We start from the raw sequence: 15638 nt of genomic DNA on the forward strand, positions 1-15638 counted from the left end.
ATGTCTCGCGTTGTCATCGACGGCCGCTGGGCCCCTTGGGCGGATCACGCACCAGGAGTCTGACTTTGCCGTCGCCAATCTCGACGCCTTGACTCAGTATGTCCACCTCTTCTTTACCATCTGAGTCGCCCTCCTTGGCGAGAGACTTGTCCCAGCTACGAGCATCGATTCCCAGAATACCACCCATATTATTGCGGTCTCCAGGAACCGAGAACTCCCGGTAAGCGTACCTCCACTCGTTAAGAAAGTTCCGGATCGCCCTGCCAACCTTGTCCTTTCCGTTCTTACTGTGGTGTCCAGAGCCGGTGATGGCATAAATGGGTTGCGACTCCCTACCGTTTTCCATCAAAACCTTTTCGAGGTACTCGACAGCTTCTTCTGGGTGAAGACCGTGAAGATCGACGTACAATTCCAAATCATGGGAGTTGCCCTTGTTACGTTCCTCGTATAGTTCTTTTGCAGCCTCGCGATGAGCTTTGCGCATAAGATCGTTCTCGCTTTGTCCCCGCAGGCTGAGAGCTTTAGCCGCCCTAGCGTCATTGCGATTCCATGCTTGCGCAGCACTGTGACAGCCAGTCAGCACACGGCAAACGCCTAATTCTTACTGCGAGAACACACACCTTTGAAGAAACTTATTACGAAGGCCGCCGTGCTTAATGGCCTCCTGGCGAGCCTTCAAATACGCCTTGTTAGCACGCTCACCGGTCTCCAGCCACGGGATATGCTTGGGACTGGGAATGGCCTGAGCTGCAGCGCTGTTTTCCCCATTTCGTGCAACTGTCGAGCTTCCATTGCGCCCCAGCCCTCTCTTGAGTTCGGGACGGACAGGGATGGGCGAGGGAGACATCTTGACAATATCAGCTAGAGAATTAGGCGCGTGATTCTCCTTGTGCGAATGTCCATGGCCACCTCGCTTGCCATGATGCTTCTTGCCTTGCTTGATAGATGCAGAACCAAGTGAAGGAAAGGCATCGTTGTCATCTAGAGCAGGGGCGGAGATATCCGGCTCTCTGGTCTGATGTCGACTGCTAGGGCGAGATCGAGCACGGGGACTGGAAGTTCCCTGGAAATGCTTCAAGCCTGGTGGTGGCGTAATGCCCACAGCAGGGAAACTGTTGCTGCCAGCGAAACCACTTAGATGATCGGGAGTTCCAGGTCTTAGAGAAGGAAAAGAGTTAAGATCTCCAAGCTGTAAACCGCCGTGCTTGGATGGTGGCGTACTGGCCCCGTCAAGGGCGAGCTTATTCATAAGTTTGGTAGGATCATGCGAGAAGATGCATGTCTCCCCTGCCAAGCAATTCCCCATGACCCAATATCTGCAAGAGAAATTTTAGCTTACAATACGGAGAGACTCGCACGAAAACATACTTGCAAAGGTGGTTGCTGAGATCATGGCTGAATCGGCAATCGGCGCGCAAGCACGAACCAGTCGACATATAGAACTTGCAAATGACCCCCGACTTCGATTGACCTAGGGGAGTAGTAGGGCGATCCACGGATTTCCCAATCAGGACGTTTTTGGGTTCTTCCAATGAAACACCGCCGGGCTGGTTGTCACCTGCTTGGCTTTCCATAAAGGAGACAATAGTTGCGCTGAGATCATAACCATTCTGCGCAAGAGCGGCTTCAATCTCATCATCGGATTTTGTCTGCCCAAGGATGGAACGCAACATATCATATGGCGACATATCGGCTGACTGTGCCGACATGGACGAGAACTCGGGGGCTGCTGCGTTGAGAGCACTCGGAGTACCGACAGATGAAGTCACGCTAGCGGCATCATCACTGACGAGCCACTCAACATTTTCCGTCTGGTATTCACCTAGAATCTCTGTGGCCGGCGTCGGGTCGCTAGCAAATTCGTATGCATTCAAGTTTGGACTATGAGGAATGACGGGTGTCGCAAGAGCCAGACGTGGCGATGCTCGAGGCGAAGAAAAGGGAGAAACCGTAGAGGAGATTGTCCTGCCAAAGGTCGAGGGAACAAAGCCCGGGGGAGCAAGGGGGCTCACGGCCAGTCTTGGAGAGCCCGACATGGGAGTTGGCGAACCGCGCCAGGAGGCGGGTGAAGGGCGTCGTAAGATCGTCTGTCTGATGGGAGGGGGTGACGCTGATGTGCCGCCGCCGTCACGAAACCGCCAAAGAGCATCTAGTATTACGTTGTCGAGAGAAGTGCCGGTGAGGCTCGTTTCTTTGCGGAAGAGCTCCTCGAGTCTATCTGTCTTATCCTCGTCTTCCAGGGTTGCATCCTGCAAGATGGGCAAGCACATCTCGAAGTGCTCGTCGGAAACCATGATGCCGGCTTGTTTTATTCAATACGGTTCGAACAGAAAGGGGTCGAAGCTATGGACAGGTTTCTCAGAGCAAATCGAGGCTCACAATAGCAGAACAGGGGTCTATAAGCTAATGTGGAGCTGATGCGAAGCGCAGCGGTATCTGGAACCGTGTTTCGAGCTTGTAAAGTGGTGTTCTGCGAGAAGAACAAGAAGATGCAGAGGCTGGATAGTCTTCAGTTAGTCTTGCTACGTGTAGACGATATAAGAGGTAAGGCGGAGAAGCTGAAGAACGGACAGATGGCGGAGAGTTGGACATAGAGTCCAGTTCTAGGCCAGATGGCGACGGGGGTTAGCAAATGGAACTTACAGATTAAAAGATATGGCAAGAAAAGCAGACGGACGAGAATAGGAATCAAGAATAAGAACGCAGAGGAGACGAAATAAAAGGGAAACTGAAATTGACAGTGAAGGCGAAAACAAAGAGAAGCGCAAGCGCATTCAAGCAAAATATTAATTAGGTACGACGGTGAAAAGGAGGAGGAGAGGATGGGAGATGATGCAGTGTTAGGGACAGCTTTAGACTAGTCCAATCACTAAGGTAATAGAAAGGTGGAGGGCGGACGGGAAGCCGAGTGGGGAGTACACGGCCCCCGGGAAGCCTTCAGGGAGACGAGATGCTAAGCTGTAGAGGGTTCGTGAATCAACTACAGTGGCTAAGTACCTCCATAGGCTAAGGTAGGGTGGCAGGTTGAGAAAAGTTCCAGGTTACCATCCAATACATTAGTAGGTTGGTAGGCAGGTAGGTAAGTACAGTAAGGTAGTGGAGGTGCAGCCCATCTTCGTCGCGAGTGTTCATTTATTGATTCATAAGTTAGGGGGAAAGTGATTCAGATCGTGTTTCGGAATTGCAAGACGTTGGGTCTGTTAGCAGAGACATCCAGGCGTGCATTAGCTGATTGGTGCCTAGGCAACTTGGGTACTTTGTATCCGTTAGTTAACAACTGGCAGCCCGAACAGAATTGAGGCAAACGTGAGGTATTGGTCTCTGGTTACTTGCATAAGGCCAATAAAGGTTGAATGAATAGAGGCTGAAGAAAATTTGGCACTTTTAGTATGAAACAATTACCATTGTCCTGATTTTGAGTTATTGTTTTGATATTAGTTGCCTTACTTTTAGCTGGGCATGTATCCAGCCAAGCTAGCCTAGGCATCACGTATTCGACGATGACTGTCTGCTTTCACGTTTATCGTTGGTGATCAAATAAAGGCATTCTTAGTTGATATGTCAGATCATGCGGCATTTCTCTTCTTTCTTTTCTATTTTTCTTTCTTTTTGTTTTGGCCACGACAGATACCATAAATTCGTCTCCTAGTACGGGAAGAGGTACACAACTAGAACACAAATCTCAGGGACAAAGAACTTTTCCTTTCATCCGTTTTGGCAAGGTCATGTCACTACCTAGGAGTAGGTAGTTAGGTCTTAGTAGTGTTTTCGAAGACAAAAGAAACTATCACATGCCCTGATTGAGTGATGCTGCGACTGAGTAAGAGTCTAATCGTAACAACAAGTATAGAGGTTTCAGTTCTAATGAATAGCACATTCTGTCTGTCTCCCAGGCGCCACATTCATGCAACATACCTAGAACGAATCATTGTACAGAGCGTCGCTCACTATTTGACTGCCAATTGCCTAATTGCCTAATTGCATCAACCTCACAGTGGCAACTCCGGTGACTACTCGATGGTTGCCGAGCGTATCACAGGTCCTGATGTTATATCTTGCAGGATGGGGGCGGGCTTGCTTCTGCTAAGTCCCCCATATTTCTCTACTAGCTAAGAAAGGAGCCATAAATCGCTAACTTGTATTGAAATGCAAGGGTAGAAATGGGGAGTCTTTCTAGGGTATTTCAACATCATCGCCATCGCCGCCGAAACCAAAACTGAAACCGTCACCTCCTTCCTGCCCTTGGTTATGGTCTATTCCACCAACAGCAGCATCCCATTTACGCTTTTTGCCGCTCTTCGTGTCGGCCAGGTCCAGGGCTTTGTGTAGAACTTCTGGATAGCTGCTCTTCATTCTCTCCACGAAGAGTTGATAAGGGTCCGCCACTTGATCATCGAATCCACTGACCTGGTCAGCCTTGTCCCGCAAGAAGGAAACAACTTCTGATACAAGACTCAAGCTCTGGGGCACGAAGTTCTGCGTAAGTGCAATGCCGCTCTCGAGATTGACCACCAGATGCCACCATCCGCTGGGAACATGAAGTATCTCTCCCGCTTCGCAAATACCCTCCACGCAGTCAGGAAGTTGCCGTGCTTCTTCATGAAAAGTAAGAAGCCACTCCGCAATGCTAAGGGGACTGGTGACTTCGCTGCTGTCATCGGAAACATAAACACCGGGCACCTGTGTAGCTGGTGGGAACATTATCCAATACTTAGATCCTTGAATTACAGCGTTCCAAGCACTCGTTGCGTTGGGGTCCTTGTGGAAAGTTGAGCCACTTCGCTCAGGACCGACAATCAGCCATCGATGGGCAGGGCGTTCGTCTCCAAGAACCTCGAACAGATCAGGGCCAAAGCAGTCTGGTCTCCAGTATGCAGTGCCTGGCTTCTTACCGACACTGATCCCCATCTTTTCTGCAAATCTCCGGTCAAAGAGATACAGAGGGCTCTCGTCGCTGTTGTTCTTCATGTATGTGTAATAGGTTGCGAATGGCCAGTCAACAGCCTCAGCACGAAACTCGACCTTGGAAAACATCTGGAGCATGCTATCGATAGTCCACCCCTCATATACTGGCCATTCCTGGATGCATTTGGTAAGCACGAATGGCTGCTCAGTCCATTTCTCGGCATACTGATCGTAAGTCAGGTTCTCGAAGCGACGGATCTGGTTTGCCTTGGGAATATGTGAGGTGAACCGGGTAAGGATGACATGACTGCAGGCAAATGGCCGGTGAAGGACATCTGAGAAGACGTTGCTACAGTCGACTTTGGTCCCTTGGTCACTGGGCAGACCTAGAACAGTTGATCTCCATGATCCTTGCCATCGGATATCCTTGTTATCTGGTGGTGGTGACCTTCACAGAGCTTAGTTTAACAGCTACTTCAGAGTGCCTTTATGTCTCAAGTGACTTACCGGAGAAAGATAGGCTTCCAAAATTCATCAGAGTGGCAAAAGGCGTATAAGAATTTGCAGGTGTGGCCAAGCTTCAAGAGAGCTGCAGCATCAAACTGCTCTAGTACAAGGGAGAGAACCTCGTCTGGCAGAATTCTCCAGCTCCCAATTGAGCGCCTCGCATTGCGACCCGTGAAGAAATACTGGTTGCCTAATGGCTTGAGTCCTAGTGGATGAGGAGGAATTGAGTCACTTTGGGAAGTTGACTCATATTTGTCGTCTCTCCTATCACAGAGTGAATCATGATGGCCAGTGCCATTGCTGACGATGGCTGAAGGCATTTGAGTGGTGCCGAGCCCGCAGTTGCCTGGGCTGCTATGGAAAATATGAATGAAGTAACTTGTAGAGCGAAAATGGGAAGAGTCCGCTGAAAATCAAAACTCATGAGAAAAACGAGACTGAAGTGTAGGTAAGGTGAGGTACCTATGATACGATACGTAGGTAGGTAGGTACCTCTACGTTGATATCACCCAGGTACGGCGAGTTCTAACTTCTACCTACTAAATTTAGTGTGGGCGGAAGAAAAATTCGGCTGAGGAATTGTTTCCGGTAACAGCCTTACGGGAAAAGATGAGACTGCCTGGAGTTACACTGCAGCTTGACTCTTGCTCAAAAGTGAGGCTACGGTGACTCTCCATAAAGTGTGGACTCTGGCCTAACTTTAGGTGCCTGATCATGGGTATTTGACGATTGTTCATTGCAAAGGGTAGGCTTGTAGTTTGTTAAACCACCAGCTGACTTGGTAGCTTATAACAAGCCGAGTGATATGGTTTATCATTCCTCTCAGCGAGCGAGGGAATATCTTGGATGTGTGGCGAAAGATGACAACCCCGAAGACTGATATACCATTCTCTACAGTTTTGGAATATAATTGTCATAGTACATTTGCAACAGGAAATGCTCTCTTCTGTGAACAATAGTTTCAAAACAGAAGTAGGAGTCACCCGCATCCCTTTTTTCCGTCCCCTGCACCTTAAAGACACTAGGCGGTTATCATGTGTATACCTTGGGTATGGATGGGCCAACCTATGACAAGCTTCTTATTGAAGTTGAGAACAATGGCATGCCACATGCCACACACAGGCAGGCTACAATCAGTCACTAGAAACACCAAAAAGCAGCGTTGTAGGTGGCGGACGATGATCCGTGGGTGGAGGGGCATATTTTTTTTCTTTCAAGGTTCTAGCGAGGGGCGGGGCATAGTGGGATGACTGCAGCCTGTGTTATCATAGGTAGGTAGGTGGTGAACATGAGGCAAGGAAAAAACTTCTTACGTTCCTAGAAAACCCAAAGCAAAAAAAAAATTCAGGAAAAAAATTACTCGCCATACTGTACTGTACCGTACTGTAGAGACCTTAGACTGGTGGCTGCCCTGTGACTGGTAAGTGCCCTGCCAATGCAAGGCAGAGACACCGAACGAAATGTACCCTAATCCCGATGCCCCGCTAAGGTCTTCTATCATTGGTCAGTGCCTCTCTTGAGGTAAGCGGGTGGGCAGCAATGAAAAAAAATATACTGCCTCCACGACCGCCCCTCATTCGACTTTTTTTTCCTCTTCTCCTTCATACTCCATCCAAAGGAAACAACACAAATAACCATCCCCATCCTAGGTTCTTGTCGATTCTCGTCATTCTCACGAGACTCCTGATCCTAGTCGATACCAGTTTTTTTTCTCAACCAAACGACACAACGGCGCAGTCTTCTCCAGTAGAAGTTCTGCCCTCTTTTTTCGCTTCCGTCACCCCGCGATTTATCAACTCTAGATCGAGCTGTGCTTGATCTAGATTTTCCAAAGCCTTAACCGCAAATATGGCTGACAAGGGTCTTGAGGATGTCCCCGAGGGTGAGTTATTGCGTCCTTCACGATGCGCTTGGGTTCCCGAGCGGCTCATGCAATGAGAACAAGCCATCCGTATCACCAACAGACTTGCTGACCACACATGCCTTGCAGGACAGATCGAGTCCAACTACGATGAGACCGTCGACTCCTTCGATGACATGAACCTCAAGTCTGAGCTCCTCCGAGGTGGTAAGTGTCTCACACACCTCAACAAATCCCTCGCATGCCGCTCACAATAATTCTTAGTCTATGCCTACGGTTTCGAGCGTCCCTCTGCTATCCAGCAGCGTGCTATCATGCCCGTTATCAAGGGTCACGATGTCATTGCTCAGGCCCAGTCAGGTACTGGAAAGACCGCCACCTTCTCCATCTCTGTTCTCCAGAAGATCGACACCAACGTTAAGCAGTGCCAGGCTCTGATCCTTGCTCCTACCCGTGAGCTTGCTCAGCAGATTCAGAAGGTCGTTGTTGCCATCGGAGATTTCATGCAAATCGAGTGCCACGCTTGTATCGGTGGTACCAGTGTCCGTGAGGATATGAAGGCCCTTCAGGACGGCCCCCAGGTTGTTGTCGGCACTCCCGGTCGTGTTCAGGACATGATCCAGCGCCGTTTCCTCAAGACCGACAGCATGAAGATGTTCGTTCTCGACGAGGCCGATGAAATGCTTTCTGTAAGGAAAACAACTTACCATTGAGATCCAAATGCTAACATCATCTCAGCGCGGTTTCACCGAGCAGATCTACGATATCTTCCAGCTTCTCCCCCAGTCCACCCAAGTTGTCCTTCTCTCTGCTACCATGCCCCAGGACGTTCTTGAGGTCACCACCAAGTTCATGCGTGACCCCGTCCGCATCTTGGTCAAGAAGGACGAGCTTACCCTGGAGGGTATTAAGCAGTTCTATATTGCCGTTGAGAAGGAGGAGTGGAAGTTGGACACCCTCTCCGATTTGTACGAGACTGTCACCATTACCCAGGCTGTTATCTTCTGCAACACCCGCAGAAAGGTTGACTGGCTCACCGACAAGCTCACTGCTCGTGATTTCACCGTCTCCGCCATGCACGGTGATATGGACCAGGCTCAGCGTGACCTGATCATGAAGGAGTTCCGATCTGGCTCTTCTCGTGTCCTGATCGCCACTGATCTCTTGGCCCGTGGTATCGATGTTCAACAGGTTTCCCTGGTCATCAACTATGATCTCCCTGCCAACCGTGAGAACTACATTCACCGAATTGGTCGTGGTGGTCGTTTCGGCCGAAAGGGTGTCGCCATTAACTTCGTCACCGCTGAGGACGTCCGCATGATGCGTGAGATTGAGCAGTTCTACAGCACCCAGATTGAGGAGATGCCCATGAACGTTGCCGACCTCATCTAAGTTCAATCTAAAAAAAAATTGAAAAAAGCAACACGGGTCTTCCGATATCCGTTACCAGGCTGCCTCATCAGCTATTTATGAGTGGACGATACAGGGCAGCCTGACATCTTTGGGAGGAGCTTACGGAGAAATCTCTTGTGGCAGTTGTTGATAGATCTCGTTTCTAGAGTACCGCGCTGGAAGGGCGGCAGGCCTTCCCATTCGAGCTGCCGCCGGTCCGGAAGGTGACCGTCGGGGAGGAGGTCAGAACTTCGACTTGGCCGCATGGCAAAAGGCTTCGGGGGCAGTCCTTTGCGCCCTTAATACCTTTGGGGGGTGCATTGGGGGCTACCAAAAGTAATGCAACGGTTTTTTTTAACCTGCTTTTGTCTCTGTTATTTAGGGTGTCGTTATCATGATGAATGCTTTTCCTTTTTCTATTTCAAGACTTTGACCAAATTTCGCGTGAATACAAATGCCGAGTGACTTGATAGGATGTATGAGTTGTGGTATAATAACATGTCGATATCCATAATTACTATTTATTCATTCACTTCTTCAGTGCTAGGCGTCTCTGCGACATTTAACGACTTGAAGAATGCTACCTTCTGAAGGTCACTGTACCGTCGACAAATTAGATACCAATTTGATGATTAAATAAAGTACCTAATCCGATAGCCTGCAAAGCCCTCGTGAGCGAAAGTATTGTGTGTAGCTCGTCATTCCATCGTCTTCGTCATCCTCTGCACATGCTCGAATGTACATCCATACCCAAATTACAGTACACTATATACGACTCCTGTTATCTTTGAGGAGAGTGAAACAAAGGAAAAGTCAAGGATAAATAAAGTGGTCCCGAGTCAAATCTTGGATCTGCCCGTCGTAACGCCATGTGTGGTATCGCCGCCCCATGATATATAAACCCAAACAAGCCGTGGCCTAAAGAACGCGGCTGAAGCTCGCTGAGCCAGAACTAACAAATCAATCAAACCTGCATTTTTGTCTTTTCGGGAAAAAGTCAACACCATCTAGTAGCCCTGACCAAAATGAGTCTGCGTAGGAGGTGGACTCCTGACAGCCTGGCCGGCATAGGCACCAGGGATAGGGACAGCCTCATAAGTGGGTTCATCAGTGCTCACAGGCCCGTGTTGCGAGACTTGGACAGTGGGGATGGCAGGAGGCGAGGCCTCAGTGGGTGTGAAGGCAGATTGATTTAGCTTGGGAGTAGCAGAAGGGGCCTTCATAGGAGGAGCCTGGAGCTTGAAGCCAGTCTCCTGGGCAGCAAATTGAGACTTGGGCTCAGCAAATTGGGTACCAGGCGTGAAGGTGGTGGGGTTCTCGCTGATGTCGGACAGGTTTCGATAGGCAGCGGGAGGGTGACGGGGGGACATGGCATAGGCGCTGAGAGCGGGAGACTTGGGGCCGAAGCCGGGAGTGTTTGGAGCAGACTGGCTGCGGAGCTGGGCGAGGTAGAGGTCGGATCGAGCACGGTCTCGCATGTCCATAGACTTGAAAAGGCGTCGCTTTGTGTAGTAACGATAGAAGACGACGCTGTAGAGGAGAATACAGAGAACCTCGATGACCACCTCAATGATGATGCAGATCATGGCCCAATTCTGAAGACGGCAAACAAGAGCATAGTCGACTTTCTCACCGAAGACTTCAGATCGATGGTTGTTAACACAAGACCAACCCCACATATCCTGGTTTCCGCTGTTGTTCCTTGAGTTCTGGAAAATAACAGCTGTGACAACCCATAGAATCAAGGCAAGAATGAACTATATCAAGTCAATGCTAGCTCAAGCCAAACCCACGAGGTACGCGACTTACCCAGCCAATGGCGAACATGGTATAGTAGGTACCGACTTTCTCGGCACGTCGGTGACCACCTCGACAGTAGGAGATGAAAACAACAATACAAGCGACCAGAGACACGCATGCCATGGCAAGAACAAGTTTCTGGGGCCATGCGCTGGTGTTCTTGGCCCATGAAGGCATCTTGCTTTGATCAGGCAAAGCTTTGGTAGCGTTAAAGATTGTAAATGAAGCAGAAAGCATGGCAAGGATAATAAGAGAGCAGCTAAAGTTAACACCACGGAGAGCGAACTTGGCCAAGCGGACTCGGGCCTTGATTTTCTGTCAAAGTGTAAGTGGGATGTCGCAGAGTCAGTTGTTATAGAGGAGTTACATACCACATCGCGCGCTTGCTCCTTGTCAGTTGACGCCTCGCGCTTCTCCAGAATATCTTCCTCCCGAAATGTTGGGCTCAAGGGATTCTTGAGATGAGCAGGCGTCCCTGGCACCTTCATGGCACTCTTGAGTGGCGTCTTGGGAGTCATTGGGACGGGAATGGATTCTCGCTGGCCGATATAGCCAAAACCAACGTCTGCGGGTTGAGGTTGAGCAACGTGCGACTTCTCGGGGTCGGCAAAGGGGGACCGAGCCTCGACGGGTGAGTGAACAGAAGTAGCCTCAGCAAATCGAGGAGTTCTGGGTTTCAGAGAGCCGTCCGAGGATGAAGATTCCGAGGTACCAGGCCGTGCTGAAGCGAGGTTGAGTGCGGCAGGCCGCCTCCTATCTTCTAGAGAATAGTCAGTCAGCATCATGGATCGTTGATTGTCATCAGCTCTCTCTCTCAGATCAGAGACGAACCTGGGCCAGCCATGTTTATAACAGGTGAATGTGTGAGAGGAGAAAGATATCAACAGAAAGATGTGCAAGTGGGTGTATAAGAGCTTCGACGCAGTCCAAGCTCACAGCCGTAATAGAACAGAGCAAATTACAAAAGAACAGAGAGACCAGCTATCGAAGGATTGGGAGAGAGGCCCGGCCTGGCGGACTCGAGTGGGAAATGGCGAGTTTTGAGGTTGGCGGCAACATAGGGAAGCAGCACTCTCATTCGACACCATTAAAACGCCAGCAACGGGACAGGGCATGAGAGAGGGGGAGATGCCGAGAATAGTAACAGAGGATGGCCTTACCAGAAAGAAGGGCGGGTAGCAGCAAGACTTGTGATAGGCAGATGCCAGGCGCCCGTTAAGTGACTCGGTTTGGATTTAGACGCCCAAGTGATTGTGAGGATGTGAGGTCAAACTCCGCTGGCCTGGTTTTGTCAGCAGCAGTCGGCGCTTGAGAACTTTGTGTTGCTGAGGTTCGTAACACCAGTATAGGTATGAACTCTGAGTCCTCTGTAATCTTGAATAATTTAGGATCACGGGCGGTATGGAAACAGAGAGGGGATCACAAGAGAGATTTGGGACAGCTGCGGTGTTATGTGAAGCGGTACTGTATTGTGCGGACAGGGTACCCTGTCCTCCCATGACCTCGAGACACCAACAAGGCAATTGTCCCATTGAAACAGCGATACTCGGCTGGAATTGTCCGGGACATCTTTTGCATGGTACCTGGGTAGGTCCCTCATGTCGATTGCCCATGCTTGTGCAATATCACTGGATGGCAGAAGTTGCCCGGCGGTTAAAGGACATGGTGTTGAAGTGTGGGTCTTTGATAGAGGGCATCCTTGTTGTCCTATTGGCTGTGCCAGGCAGCCGCTCTTTGGTCCCTGGACGTTGATCTGCCGGTCTGATAGGCTGCTACCTGCAGGCGCTTCACATCTTTACCTCTGTATGACCAATCAGCACTGTGGGAGCCGTGATGAGCCAGATGGCCATCCAGCCACCTGCAGGCTTCGGCGGCAACAAACGAGTTTTGTTTCGATATGCTGAGATCCATGCTTGAGCTTGGGGTGTGGCCCACCAAGGATGTTGCATTAAGCATCTGTCAGGGTGACCCGGTCCATCCAAGCTTACCGAAGCTTTATTTTCAAGCAAATGCATGCATTTTCCTGTGCTCCTCAGGTGGCCAGCGTCTTTATCCATCTTGGCAGCCGAATGAGTGACTTTTTAGCTTCAAGGCATTGGTCGAGTTGGTAGTTGGTTGCACACGGTATCCGGAAATTTGTCCAAGATGCAGAATGCAGTCATGGTCGCTCATGGCTGTGCTGTAACAGTGAGACACCATGAACACAACAAGCTATATCCCCATCCAAGGTTACAAGTCAAGACTTTCTAGGAAGGTCAGTGATAATTCGGGATACACAAGTTGATAAAGATAGCATCAAGCCCCATGGCATATGCAAGCATGACTTGAGAAGTTTTTTCCAATTATGCAGCAATTTTCATAGAAGTCTCTCACCATCTTGAGAAGTCGAGCGTTCTTGACTTGAATGTTTGATAATCCAAAGAGGCTGGCTGATGCATCCCATATGATTGATCACCTCCACTACTCCGTCTACCTAGTGGAAGGCTAAATGCCTGGCACGTGATCATCTAGGAGTAGTCTACAGTACGTCATTGCCAATCTGCTCCTAAACCCAGACGCATCGTCAATCATATAGTCGTTAACATATATATATATCCATAAGCTGCTCATTTGCTGAAAGCGGCTGACAACAATGATTGTTTGATTCCTGATCCGTTCCATGAGCTTCGGGAGGTCCTCTCACAAAGCAAGTACCCAAGGTATATATATAGGCCGATTGATCCGACGGGAAAGAAAAGAGGAGGATTTGAGACGAATTAAGTCTTGACAGGCAATAATTCATTCCGAAACCATGAGGCGGCTTGTCCTATACTATTGCCGTGATGATGCTCTGTAGTACGCTTTGCCTCAAGACCTATGATGGGCACGAAATAATTGCCATAATTGATAATGCCCACCTCTTATTAGAACTATATGGTCGCTCAAGAAGGAAAATAGCCATACAACCAACACCCATCAACGCCAATCCGCGATGAAACATACTGCTCAAAGGTCTCTAGATTAGGTAGGAACCTTCACTGCCCGCTATCATGCCCGGAGGTGAGACACGTTGGATACTTTGGCCGAAGCTCGCCCGAGGAGGGGCATCAAATCCTTATCGCTCTATCGTGCCTAATCGGGCTTAGCGTAAGAGTCATAGCCATTTGGAGAGACTGCACACGAGGAATTTTGCCATCACCAAGGCGAAATACACAAAATCTCGGCTCTCCACGACCCGCAACCTGGAGAACCACTCGTGAGACCTTCGAATACTGGACTGTAATTTTGCCATCATCAAGGCGAAATACGAAAAATCTCGGCTCTCTACGATCCGCAACCTGGAGAACCACTCGTGAGACCTTCGAATATTGGACTGTAGTTTTCTACCGATCCAGAGCCGACCGATTTCCCTACTCGAAACCGCTCTCCCGCTACTCTACGACCGAAAAACCACTTCTGAAATACCGTCCAAATTGCCCCGCCTTCATCATGTCTGCCAACGGCGACCCCAAATACGACGACATCGAGTCCGAGTCTGACTCTGGCGAGTCTGTCGGCCACAACGAGGCTGGCGACGAGAAGCCCCTCAAGTCGGCTCTCAAGAAATCTAACCCAGCTATCGCAGAGCCCACGACTCAAAAACCTCCTCTGCCCCCACAAACAGACCCCAAAGATCTCGATGTTGCCAGCCTGACCCCCTTGACGCCCGAGATTATTGCCCGCCAAGCTACTATCAACATTGGTACCATCGGCCATGTGGCTCACGGAAAGTCCACCGTCGTCAAGGCTATCTCTGGTGTCCAGACAGTGCGTTTTAAGAACGAATTAATCCGCAACATTACCATCAAGTTGGGCTATGCCAACGCCAAGATCTACAAATGTGACAACCAAGCATGCCCTCGCCCTGGATGCTACCGCAGTTACAAGAGTGAGAAGGAAGTTGACCCTCCTTGTGAGAGAGATGGCTGCAGCGGTACTTACAGGCTATTGCGACACGTCTCGTAAGTTGATCCTTAATTCAAACTCGTTGTACGGAATAGTGGCTGATGTTTACAGATTCGTCGATTGCCCTGGTCACGATATTCTCATGAGCACCATGTTGTCAGGCGCCGCCGTCATGGACGCCGCTCTCCTTCTCATCGCTGGTAACGAATCTTGTCCTCAGCCCCAGACCTCCGAGCACTTGGCTGCTATTGAGATTATGAAGCTCGACAAGATCATCATTCTCCAGAATAAGGTCGATCTTATGCGAGAAGAGGCTGCGCAGCAGCACTACCAATCCATCCTCAAGTTCATCCGAGGAACTGTCGCCGGCAAGTCCCCAGTCATTCCCATCTCTGCCCAGCTCAAATTCAATATCGATGCCGTCAACGAGGCCATTGTCAACACCATTCCCGTTCCTCCCAGAGACTTCAGCATAGATCCTCACATGATCGTCATTCGATCATTCGACGTCAACAAGCCTGGTTCTGAGATTGATGACCTCAAAGGTGGTGTCGCCGGTGGTTCTATTCTCCACGGTGTTGTCAAGCTTGGTGATGAGATCGAGATCCGACCTGGTATTGTCTCCCGAGACGATAGCGGTGCCCTCAAGTGCACACCCATTTTCAGTCGAGTCGTCTCGCTTAACTCCGAAGCCAATGACCTTAAATATGCCGTCCCAGGCGGTCTCATCGGTGTCGGCACCCGAATCGATCCTACTCTGTGCCGAGCCGATCGTCTGGTCGGTTTCGTCTTGGGTCTCAAGGGCCGCCTTCCCGAGATCTACAGTGAGATCGAGGTCAACTTCTACCTTCTCCGCCGCCTGCTCGGTGTGAGGACCGCCGATGGTAAACAAGCCAAGGTTGCTAAGCTCGCTAAGAACGAGGTTATTATGGTCAACATTGGCTCTACCTCGACTGGCGCCAAGGTTGCTGCCATTAAGAACGACGCTGCTAAGCTTGTCCTGACCAGCCCCGCCTGTACTAATATCGGCGAGAAGGTTGCTCTGAGTAGACGTATTGAGAAGCATTGGCGTCTCATTGGTTGGGCTACCATTGCTGCGTAAGTTTCCACATACATGAGTCCCCCACAGAATAACTTAACTGACTTCCATTATAGTGGTGTGACTCTCGAGCCCAGTACTGCTTAGAGTATCCACCTAGACCAACGAACAACTTAAGCAGCTTTTTCGCATGATTTCCCGGCTACATGA

General features: G+C 49.9%; 5 protein-coding genes across 5 annotated transcripts; 2 read left to right on the forward strand and 3 right to left on the reverse strand.

The window, feature by feature from the left end:
• Positions 1–13: 13 nt before the first annotated feature.
• FMAN_04589 (uncharacterized protein) lies at positions 14–2294 on the reverse strand (the record flags this gene model as incomplete). The annotated part of the gene is made up of 3 exons (XM_041828684.1): positions 14–563; positions 621–1316; positions 1369–2294. 3 exons carry the CDS (start codon positions 2292–2294, stop codon positions 14–16), a joined length of 2172 nt encoding a protein of 723 aa, XP_041679523.1.
• A 1879-nt stretch (positions 2295–4173) lies between these two features.
• Positions 4174–5732, reverse strand: FMAN_04588 (uncharacterized protein; the record flags this gene model as incomplete). The annotated part of the gene is made up of 2 exons (XM_041828685.1): positions 4174–5353; positions 5413–5732. The coding sequence occupies 2 exons, from the start codon at positions 5730–5732 to the stop codon at positions 4174–4176; spliced, it is 1500 nt and encodes a 499-aa protein (XP_041679524.1).
• Positions 5733–7260: 1528 nt separating this feature from the next.
• FMAN_04587 (putative translation initiation factor eIF-4A) lies at positions 7261–8665 on the forward strand (the record flags this gene model as incomplete). The annotated part of the gene is made up of 4 exons (XM_041828687.1): positions 7261–7294; positions 7403–7480; positions 7538–7962; positions 8012–8665. The coding sequence occupies 4 exons, from the start codon at positions 7261–7263 to the stop codon at positions 8663–8665; spliced, it is 1191 nt and encodes a 396-aa protein (XP_041679525.1).
• A 1007-nt stretch (positions 8666–9672) lies between these two features.
• On the reverse strand, positions 9673–11309 carry FMAN_04586 (uncharacterized protein; the record flags this gene model as incomplete). The annotated part of the gene is made up of 4 exons (XM_041828688.1): positions 9673–10422; positions 10475–10780; positions 10837–11225; positions 11297–11309. 4 exons carry the CDS (start codon positions 11307–11309, stop codon positions 9673–9675), a joined length of 1458 nt encoding a protein of 485 aa, XP_041679526.1.
• Positions 11310–13933: 2624 nt separating this feature from the next.
• FMAN_04585 (putative translation initiation factor eIF-2 gamma chain) lies at positions 13934–15575 on the forward strand (the record flags this gene model as incomplete). Its single annotated transcript, XM_041828689.1, has 3 exons — positions 13934–14445; positions 14501–15487; positions 15545–15575. The coding sequence occupies 3 exons, from the start codon at positions 13934–13936 to the stop codon at positions 15573–15575; spliced, it is 1530 nt and encodes a 509-aa protein (XP_041679527.1).
• Between the last annotated feature and the right edge of the window lie 63 nt (positions 15576–15638).

This window comes from Fusarium mangiferae (genome assembly GCF_900044065.1).
Source record: "Fusarium mangiferae strain MRC7560 genome assembly, contig: FMAN_scaffold003, whole genome shotgun sequence".
NCBI classification, from domain to species: domain Eukaryota; kingdom Fungi; phylum Ascomycota; class Sordariomycetes; order Hypocreales; family Nectriaceae; genus Fusarium; species Fusarium mangiferae.